Below are 11,563 nucleotides of genomic sequence, written 5' to 3'. Positions count from 1 at the left end.
TGAAATTTATTATGTTGATTTGTGTTCATCGTATTTGGCATGTTCATACTTGATGTTTGTTGATTGATGTATTTTGGTGTGAATTATGAATTGAATGTGAGAATTTGTTTGAGTTTGTTTCGTGTGGAATTTGAAAACCATTAAGTTAAATGAGTATTAAGAATGGGGAATCTCTTAATGACTTATTTACTGAATGTTTTGTTTTGAAAGTCGTTAAGTTAAATGAGAATTAAGAATGAGGAATCTCTTAATGTCTTGGTTACTTAATATTTGTTTTGAAAATTGTTAAGTGAACTGGGCGTTAAGAATGGGGAATCTCTTAATGACTTATTTACTGAATGTTTTGTTTTGAAAGTCGTTAAGTTAAATGAGAATTAAGAATGAGGAATCTCTTAATGTCTTGGTTACTTAATATTTGTTTTGAAAATTGTTAAGTGAACTGGGCGTTAAGAATGGGGAATCTCTTAATGACTTATTTACTGAATGTTTTGTTTTGAAAGTCGTTAAGTTAAATGAGAATTAAGAATGAGGAATCTCTTAATGTCTTGGTTACTTAATATTTGTTTTGAAAATTGTTAAGTTAACTGGGCGTTAAGAATGGGGAATCTCTTAATGTCTCAGTTACTTAATGTGTGTCTTTGAAAATCGCTTCAGTAAACGAGTATTAAGAATGGGGAATCTCTTAATGACTTATTTACTGAATGTTTTGTTTTGAAAGTCGTTAAGTTAAATGAGAATTAAGAATGAGGAATCTCTTAATGGCTCGTTTACTTATGTGTATTTTGGTAAATCGTGCTGACCCGGGATAGGTGGCACCTTGGTAAACGGACGGGCCCGTGTAGGTGGCACCTCGGTAAACAGTACTGACCCGTGATAGGTGGTACGTTTACGACTTACGTTCCTGAGGGAATTGTGTTTGGTAAGTTGTGCTGACCCGGGATGGGTGGCACCTCGGTAAACAGTACTGACCCGTGATAGGTGGTACGTTTACGACTTACGTTCCTGAGGGAATTGTGTTTGTCCGTGAGAGACTGCACAGGGGTTTGTCCGTGAGAGACTACGTCTGGTCTAAGTTAGATGAGAATTAAGAACGGGGAATCTCTTAATGTCTCGTTTACTTATGTGTGCCTTGGTAAATCGTGCTGACCCGGGATGAGTGGCACCTTGGTAAACGGTACGGGTCCTTGATAGACAGTACGTTTACGATTTACGTTTGGTAAGTCGTGCTGACCCGGGATAGGTGGCACCTCGGTAAACAATACTGACCCGTGATAGGTGGTACGTTTACGACTTACGTTCCTGAGGGAACTGTGTTTGTCCGTGAGAGATTGCACAGGTGTTTGTCCGTGAGATACTACACCCTGTTAAATTGTGAATTGTTGGTTCATTTGGTATGTGTAGTAATTGTGTTATAAGTGTTATGTTTTGGAATTTGGTGATAACATGTTGGAATTTTGTCCGTGAGAGACTGCACATGTGTTTGTCCGTGAGAGACTACACCCTGTTAAATTGTGAATTGTTGGTTCATTTGGTATGTGTAGTAATTGTGTTATAAGTGTTATGTTTTGGAATTTGGTGATAACATGTTGGATTGCAATACCATTTTGAAACCCATGATGTTGTATTAATTGTGTTATAAATGTTAATTGTTATGTTTTGGAATTCGGTGATAACATGTTTGCTTGCAATACTATTTCGAAATTAACGATGTTGTAGCGATTGTATTATGAGTGCTAAGTATTAGGATTTGAGATTATGCATGAATGTGATTGAGTTAGTTTATGAATTTTTGAAAGAATATACAGGGAAATCGATTTCCCAATCGATTTGATAGGTTAACAGGGACTTGGCTAAAGTAACAAAATCGATTGGCCAATCGATTTTGTAATCAGTTTTTCGAAATCATTTAAGAAATCGATTTGGCAATCGATTGGCCTTAAGTCAGGGACTCACCCATATCCGACCAAATCGATTTGGAAATCGATTGGCTTAAAACCTGGGGCTCAGTACTCACTCAATCGATTTCCCAATCGATTGAATCAAGCCAGAGTTCAAAATTTCACTAAAAACCTTTAGGAAATCGATTTGGAAATCGATTGGCATTAAGTCAGGGGTTCAGTCATCCTGTCAATCGATTGCCCAATCGATTGAATTAAGCCCAAGATTCTGTCTTCATCAAAATCCTTCACCCCAATCGATTGCCTAATCGATTGGCTCAGTGAAAATCCTCAATTTTTGTTGTATGATTGTTTGCTCATGAAACTATCCATGTCTTGATTTGTTATGTTATAATTAGGGGATTGAGAACCTCATTTTACTTTCATTTTTAATTGGCAAAGTATTGTATGAACTTTTCGCATATTGAAAATCCTGTTAAGGTGCATGCTTAGTTGAAAAGTTATTTTGTGCATTTAAAAACTTAATTGTTGTGTGTTAACTGTTATTTTTTGGTTGGTGACCCTTTATAATTATTGTGGAAATCTGGGCTTTGCCCTCAGATGAGAGTCAGGACGATCCTACCGGTTCGTACCCTACCGACGGGAATGGAGATGGGAACGCTTGACTGCGGCCACGTTAGGAGGATCTCACGGGGCGCATGGAGATCACCCAGGGTGTTTAGTTGTTTTGTAAAATGATCAGGCTAGGTTGTCACAGAGGGAACGGATGTCTTTCTTTTGGGTTGCGTTTATTTTTAAACTGGAAGACTGTACTACTTTTGTTATATATATATTTTGAATTCATGGATTGAAAATTTTTCCGCTGCTCGTAAATTCTGTGGACTTATTTGTCGTTGTGTTACGACTTAAATATTTATCCAGATGTGTGTTACCTTATTTATTTCTCTATTTTATTTTAATTCCTTTTGAAAAAAAAATACACCCTCGCTTTGAAAAACGGGGTGTTACATTTACTAACAACACTGAAGTAATTTGTGACCCTAACGGCTATTTTATAAGTTTCCTTTGATGTGTTAATATCCTTCAATGGTGTTGTATTTCTTGTCTATGAACCAATGCAAATTTTATAAACATCAATTGAAAATTAATCATTTATTTCAAATTGTAATATATATCTGAAGAAGAAATACAAAAGATTTGGAACTTAAAGAGTCAAGAAAATCTAAAGAAGTTGAAGATACAATTTCAGTTTGTAATAACATTTAGAAGTACAAACAAAAAAACCTAAAAAAATGCAAAAGAATATGAAGAAGGTGAGTTACCAAGAATAATTTAAAGAACTAAGAAATAGTGTTTTAAAAAACTAAGAAAATATGCACAAAGTGCTATCCATTATTCAATACCTCCAACAATCATGCAGGGAAACAGTTTTCTACCACAAGCAAAGTACAAAAGTACCAGAAAATTTAATTTTATAAAGGTTGTATCTTAATTAAATACATATTTGTACTTGTATGCCACAATTAATTTTTTTCTAGAAACAAAAATGATGGTAACATAGAAATTTACAATTGCAGGCAGCAATGCTTCAAATCCTTGAGAAAACAAAAGCTGAATTCCATTCAAAAAATATGAATATAATGAGGGAGGCTGCAGATATATTCTGTGATGTATGTAATGAGATTTCTTGGTATGTTTCATGGAGAATTTTAAGGTTTTTTTTTTTATGTTATATATAATATTAAATGTATAATGAATTGTGAGTAAATTGAATGGAGTAGGTGGAGATTAATTTTGTCCAAGTTAAAGGCATTATTAATGATGTGGATTTCTGTGTCAAGCTGGCCAAAGAGAAATCTATAATGCCTCTCTTTCGGGTAAGAATTTCTTTTAATTTTCTTGTCATCATCCTTAGATCAATCTCACATTTATCAAGAATAATTTAAAGAATTAAGAAACTAGTGTTTTTAAGAAGATGAAGAAATATGTTTTACTTGTATTTTCTTTTTTTTTTTTTGCAGTTGTAGATGTAATTTTTCATTTCTTTTGTTTCACAATAAATTGTGTGCATTGTTGTATTTGTAGTTTCTTTAAAGTTTTTATTATACAGTTTTTCTGGTACCTTTTACGGTTTTTATTATGCAGTTTTTAAAAAATTTGTATGCAATTTTTTTTTTGCTGTTTTTAATGCTGTTTTTTTTTTAAACTAAAAAAATCAACCAAGTATATTACAATTGAATCCTTAAATAAAATAAAAACACCAAATTTAAGTGGACAATGTTGTAATTTTGATAGTATATTATTTTCTTGTAATCTTGTTAATTTCTTGTAATCTTGTTAATCTTGTATTGATTGATTTCTTGTATTGATTGATAGTAGATTATGTAAAAGACAATTATGTTTTGCTTAATTCTTTTTCTTTTTTTAGTTTTATGTGCAGTTATTTTTTATTTGTGTTTGATTCAAGAGAAAAACATGTGGTTAACATTTCGAGTGGAAAACCGGTAACGGTGAACCGGTATTGATTTTTCAATTCTCTTTCTTTTATGATTTGGATATAATATACTAAATATTAATATTATATATATTTTTCAGTTCCAAATAAAAACAACACTCATTGAAATTGAATGAAATGGAAGTTTAGTTGCAATTATAGTAAACAACATTCATAGAAGGAAGAACTGAAAATTAGAATGGGTTTGAAGGAGGAAGTGACAAACCTTTACCAGACTTATATCACAAATTGTGGCAACTCCTTCTTTATATTGTTCCATTGTGATTTTCTTCTTCTTGAATCTCTCTGATTTTCTTCTCCGTGAATATGTTTGATTTTCTTCTCTGTAAATCTGTTTGTTTTACAGAAATGTTGGAGTGTTGCAGTGTGTAAACTAGAAATATTTTAAAATGACAAAAATTTGAAGAAGTTGGATTATGTGCAAAAAGCTAGAGTAAGTTAGAATTGTAACCTAAAATTTTTGCAAATGTTAAATTTATGAAGGATATAATTGTATTTTTGGTATAGTTGAGAATTCTTATAGTATATTGTAGATGAGATCATTTTTGTTTGACATCTCATACTAACTCACTTAAAAAACATACACACACACAAAAAAAAAAAAAAAAGGAAGACTAGAAAAAAATCAAAGAAGAAGCAATGGCTAATTTTTTTTTAAAAAAAAAAAAGGTTTCATCTTTTCTAAATAGTACTGAGACTATATATATATATTATTTTTTTCTTGTACAATAAATTTATTTGCTCAATTAAAAGTGCCCACTACAACAAGGGAGACACACTTTACCTATAAAAGCTACACTATGGTGTGCTAGAATATTAAACAAACAAGCAACAATACAAGAATGAAAGTTCTCAAAATACCCCATATTAGTACACACCTTACAAGATCACCCCCAAAGAACACCTAACATAAAGACATTTTCTCGATTTAAAGGAAAAAATGACACACAAACTAAGAGTAAGACTAGACTTATATAGCTACACAAAGCAAATGCACGCCTAATCAAAATAATGTATTAAAATAAATCTTAAATTATTATATTTACGAACACCACAACTTTATATCTCATATCTCATGTAACATTAATTATATCATATAATTCAATAATAGGTTAAATTACATCTGTGGTCCTTTAACTTAATTTCAAGTGACTTATCTTTTATTTTAATTTTAAGTGACAATTTGATATTTTATATTTTAAAATTTCAACAATGTTATCCTTGTTTATACAAAAATTCAAAAAAAAAATTAATCAAAACGCATAAAATTAATTATATTCTTCAATATAATACAAATTTCATCAAATTCGTAACGCAAATATTCAAATAAACTCATATTTTCATACTTTATTTGATATTGTTAGGAATAAAGGACTAAATCGGGAAGAAAAAAAAAGATAAATAACTAAAACGTTACTTAAAATTAAATTAAGGGACCACGTATGTAATTTAGCCTTCAATAATATAATGTAGTATTTATTATAAAATTCATTCATTCTTTTTTAGTTTACTTCTTCTTCGTCTGTATATCTATAATTAAAAAAATTAGCAATAAAAAAAAGTAACTTTCATTATAAACTTAATTTAATTGTAAGTTATTTTTTTAATTTATTGATATCATAATATTTTAATTACATTTTAATAATTAAAATATAGCAACATAAGTAATAACCACAATATATATATATATATATAATATAATATAATTATCACATCTTCAAAAATAATAATAAAACTTACGCACAAACAATCTAATAAAATTAAAATTAAAAAAATTGGGAATAATGAAACCTATTTAAATTTAAAAAAAAAATGTTAGTTATATATTAAATATTATCAAAGTATTTATCTATATAAATTGTTCATGAAAACAAAGACACATTAGACTTATAGGTTGGACGAAGGATAAATTAGAGGAAAAAATTATTTTAATTTCGTATTTTATAAACACTATCCGAAAAGGATATATACAATCAAAATAACTTTGAAAGAAACACATGACATAACACATCTAATTAAGTATTAGTTATTCAAAGTTTAATTAGAAATGAGATACAAAATATAAGATATAAAAAATAATTGTACATTCAATTGGTCAAAAAAGAAATAATATATAATACATTCAAGATAAAAAGTAAAACAAAAATAAAAATTATTATCATATACAATATACATACTAATGCTAACAAACACATACATTCTATTTTTTATAGGAAGAAAATATTCTATAATATTTAAATTTTAAAATAAAATAAAATGTATATAAACAATCACCATCTTTTTTTAACTATATTTTCAGAGTAAAAATCCCTTTTATTTTATTACAAATTTTTCTATTGTTTGCATTTTATTTGTTCTGTTTTTTTTTTATAAAGCCAACTAACAAAGATTGAAAATTTTTTCGATTAAATTGATACATCATAAATATTATCTTCAAACTTTTTTAAAAAATTCACATTAAAATAAAATTTTCTAAATCACAAAAACGCGCAAGTTATATTTTAGTTAATGTTGTAGAATTCGAAACAATACCATTAACTTTCTTTTATAACTAAAAATACTTCAGTTGGAGTTAGAAGTCTTGTCCTAAATTCAAACTCATACGATCACATTTGGGTGTAAGTTTATTATTATATTTTTTTTTCATAAGAAAATAAAAATAAAAGGGCAGAGGAAGTATTGCTTTTTGTCCAATTATTATAGTTTTAATATTGGAGATACATAATGGAAAATGATAAGCATTCACTAAAACCAGGAACCCCACTAACTATTGTCTGAGTACTGACTATGCATACATAAAGGGTTATGTGCATAATGCAAATCATATTATAGTTTTAAATAAAATTTAGCAAAATCATCATAATCATAAAAACAAAGCAATTAAGGTGAAGATGGAAACAACAGTTCTAATCATGTGCTTTTTTAATTCTTTGTTCATAGCAATTTGTTACTGCTTTAACAATCCAGTGCATGCTATTGAATCACCAAAGTATACAGTGATACAATCTGAATCAGATTTTGAGATCAGATTGTATAACGAATCAACGTGGATTTCTGCTTCATCTTCACAAACTAATTATTCATTCGAGCACTCCACTGAAACCGGATTTCACAGGTTTTATAATTTTATTATATATTTCTCATTTTGTTGTTAATAATTTTGTTTTTAAGTTGTTATATTTATATTCTAATAATTTTAATTTCTCTGCAGATTGTACCAATACATTCATGGCGCAAATTTAAATTCTTCCAAACTTGCAATAACTGCTCCAATCTTAACAAAGATTCCTTCATCAACATCTTATGGGGTTAACTATATTGTAAGAATGTATGTATCAGCTCATTTTCAAGGGAAACCTCCACAGCCTAATCCTGAACTGAAATTACAACTTGAAAAATGGAAAACTCAATGCATAGCAGTTAGGAAGTTCAGTGGATATGCCAAAGATGATAACATTAACAAAGAAATTGAATCTCTTGTTAGTAGTTTAAACAAACACTTAGATGGAACTTCAACAATCATACAAGATACAAGCTCGTATACCATTGCGCAATACAATGCTTCTTTTCGTAATACTGAGAGGGTTAACGAAGTATGGATTAAAGTGTCGGGATTCAGAACTGATTGCTAAGGGTAGTGATTTGGGTTCCCTGCACTCACTCGTCATATGATCTTAATTAATCGAAAAATTATACAGTTACTGACGGTGTGAATGTGTGAAGTCAGTTCAATGTAAAATAATGCTCCTATTGAAAATGTGATTTGCTAGTGTAGAAATCTCTACGTTTTTGAATTTATATTTGAGAGCATGAAATTTTTATTTTATTTTTGCCATCTTTACTATAGTAAATGTTGGATTTATATGAGTTTCACCTTGAAAGTGGTTATGGTAGTGCAACTAGATAAGATCAACTTAAATTTGGATGTTTATTTGTACAACTATTTATATACATGATTATAACCTAAATTGAAATGTGATCCTATCAAGATCCTTTAGGGTTAAATCAAAATCTTTAACTAAAGTAAAAGGATAGTAACAAACTTGATTTCAATCAATTACATTGCAATATTTGAAGTAATCATGACTATTGATTTTAACTAATGAAATTAGAAAAAGTTACTACAAATAAAGGTTAATAGGTAACTTAGTCCTTATAATTTGAGCAAATTTTGGTTTTGGTTTTAAATACACTTATTTTCATATATGAGTAACTTCACTGTTGTTTTTTACCACAATGGTGAGTTTGTGCAAGACAGCATCTTGTTTTACAGAGGGGCATTGAAAATGTGGTTTCTAACTAACATTTAGATAAATGGAGTTTTTTTTGTAGCAGTTGGGTTGATGAAAGATTGAGGGTATAATTCAACTAGTTTTAAGATTTGGAGGAAACTTGATAGAATAGATGATCCTTTCAAGCAATTGTTTTTGGATCACCATGCCCTTGAATTTGGTTCACATGCATTGAGTAAAAAAAAAACAAGAGGTTCACATATATGTTGAGGACAATGTGGATAATATTTTCCAAAAAGTAATTCAACCTACATCTATTGAATTAGAGGGAAATAATAATGATGAAGTTGATGGATGTAGTGATGAATCAATAAAGGGGTTCATATTTGATGGCAATTGATTATGAGTTTGATGAAATGTTAGTTTATTCGCATCTTGCTAATGGTTCTTAAAGAGTTTAGATCAATAGAAAGTTCAAACCTAAATGATTAATAATAAAAGTGGTATAAAATATGAAAATTTTAGGATGGAGTAGTTGAACAAGACCTTTGAGTTTAAAGTAGGTATGGAATTTAATACACCTGTTGAATTTAAGGACTTTAACTTTGTGAAAAACGATAAAGTTAGTATAAGATAGAATGCAAGGGCAAATGTGGAATTTTAACTCTTGTAAGTAAAGTTGGTGACAAACACACATACCAAATGAAAACTTGGATGGACATCAACGCATGTGCTAGGTTCTAGATATGAGAACGTTGCGTTGAAGAGGAAGGTAATGTGATTTCACAATTTTTTTTTATTGGTTAATTGCTAATCTAATTTTGCTTCAATTTGTTATAGAGGAAAACCCTCAAAAAATTCACAAGTAGTACCAATCCAAGATAATGCAGGCTCTAATGTAATACTAGTCCAAGTTTATGCAGATCCTAATGTTATGAGTTTGATTTAAGCTTCATCTGTGTTTGGAATGTGTTTGAATTGTGATTGATTCATGAAAATAAATTTACAAAAAAGGTAAAAAAAAGAAAAGAAAAAACTGTTGCAAGGTCTCAATCTTCATTAAAGTTAATCTAGTCCCAAAAACAACGGTCTTTTATGTAGTGAGTTAGATTTTGGTGTTTCAATTGTTTCTTGATTTGTGTTTGATTTAGGAGCAACGAGTTAAAAGAAAAAAAATGTGGTAAGGATTTAATTCGACTTATAAAGAGAAAAATTAGTGATAGGATAAGGATGTACATGACCACTGTTCTCATAAAAAGTCTTTCTTCTTCTACTGACACATCTTTCGTAGTTGAAGATGTTGCAAATGATGGAGAGTTGACTTAAGAAAATACTATAAAAAATTAAAATTCAAAACTCGTAACATGTCTACGAACTTGCCAATTTTGAGATGATATAACCAAGAAATCTACTCTATAAACTTTTGAAACTTATGTGACTATTTTAAATAAGCAAAACTTGTGCAATGGATATGGATTAAGACCTATTTTAGAAGCCGTCCATTGACCTCATTTTAGATAATTAAAACTTATGTATTATGGTTATTGTTTATGGTCTCATTTTCTTATGGTGTAAGACCTATTGTATTGGTACTTGTGCACTTGAAGTGCAAGTCTAATGTTTAAGACCTATGTTTCCTCACAATTCTTGTTGTCTTTAATGGCTTTATCCTTGTGTTTTTACTTCAAAAATAACATTCTTAAAGTAAAAAAATGACTTTTAATTTATTCATCATAACAGCAACATCCAAACTACACCAACATTCCATAAATCTATCCACACTCTTACTAGCAAGTTATTCTTATTCTCACTTTCTAATTCTTGTAAAAAATAGTAAAATAAATCCAAGACATTATCAGGGCAATCACAAGCCAGATCTTCTTCTTCTTCTCACTTTCTAATTTTTTCTTCAATTTGTCAACATCTCTTGAATTGTTCATCATAAAACTCTTCATCATGTCACAATTATTGCAGGCAGGAGCAACATGATCAAGAGCAACAGTATCAGCAGAAACAGGACCAGCAGCAACCGTAGAGGGATTTTGATTACCATTATGCAAATTTCGATCATCATCCCAAACAAAAAGGTGACAACTTTGTTCACTCTACAAATTACTAACATAAATCAACCAACTAATTGACAAAAAAATTACAAATAGAAGTAGGATTCATGGAATCTAGAGATTCACAATTACTCACACCATAATTTTTGCATTTCCAGAATTTCCTCTTAGGATTTTTAGGAGTGTTAGCCATCCACATCCTCATCACTTGTTTACATCCACATAACGGTGGTTTTACCCCATTTGATGTGCTGACAGAAGATCTGTTTTTCACCATTATTTCTTCAAATCTAAAAATGCCATCAAGATGAAAAAAATGATGTGAAGAGGAAGAAGAGAAAGACGCGACAAGTTTCATGTAGGAAGGTGGGAGATGAAGGCGAATACATGAAGAAGATGAACTCAAACGCAACGTAAGAGAGCGACAAGTTTCAAATTTTGGGGCCTATAATTAATTAAGTTTAGTTTTCAGTTTGAAATTTTGTATTTTTATAAATGTTTAACTTGACACATCATGATGTTACATTAGCTTATTTGGATGGATAAACCTGGCCAAAGATCAAAAAAAAAAAATATAAGAATTTCAAACGAGAAAGGTTGAATAAAAAAAATTTGAGACTAAAATCAAAATTTGTTCAAATTACAGGGACAAGTATACCTATTAACCCTCCAAATAAAAATGTTTGAAATGATAAATTGTAGTAATATCCAATCTAATCTTTGACAGTAGACCTCAAGTAGATATACAACATGGACGATGAAAAATAGATTTCAGATTTTAAATATAGCCATTGGTTAGATCCACGTTGGCTTTGCAAATCCTCCATCCCAATGATAGTTTGCCGTAATTTTCAT

At 29.7% G+C, this 11,563-nt stretch overlaps 1 protein-coding gene and 1 long non-coding RNA gene across 2 annotated transcripts; both read left to right on the top strand.

Moving 5' to 3' along the window:
* Nucleotides 1-7,225: 7,225 nt before the first annotated feature.
* On the top strand, nucleotides 7,226-8,239 carry LOC101505602 (uncharacterized). Its single transcript, XM_004509506.4, has 2 exons — nucleotides 7,226-7,528; nucleotides 7,625-8,239. Exons 1-2 carry the CDS (start codon nucleotides 7,305-7,307, stop codon nucleotides 8,043-8,045), a joined length of 645 nt encoding a protein of 214 aa, XP_004509563.1. The 5' UTR covers nucleotides 7,226-7,304; the 3' UTR covers nucleotides 8,046-8,239.
* Nucleotides 8,240-10,020: 1,781 nt separating this feature from the next.
* On the top strand, nucleotides 10,021-11,339 carry LOC113787711 (uncharacterized). The gene is made up of 2 exons (XR_003474239.2): nucleotides 10,021-10,732; nucleotides 10,867-11,339. It is a non-coding gene; the product is annotated as an uncharacterized lncRNA (long non-coding RNA).
* The last annotated feature ends 224 nt before the right edge of the window (nucleotides 11,340-11,563 follow it).

Source organism: Cicer arietinum, chromosome 7 (assembly GCF_000331145.2).
Source record: "Cicer arietinum cultivar CDC Frontier isolate Library 1 chromosome 7, Cicar.CDCFrontier_v2.0, whole genome shotgun sequence".
NCBI lineage: Eukaryota > Viridiplantae > Streptophyta > Magnoliopsida > Fabales > Fabaceae > Cicer > Cicer arietinum.
The sequence above is the reverse complement of the archived record's forward strand: the minus strand, read 5'-3'. Positions and strand labels throughout refer to the sequence as shown.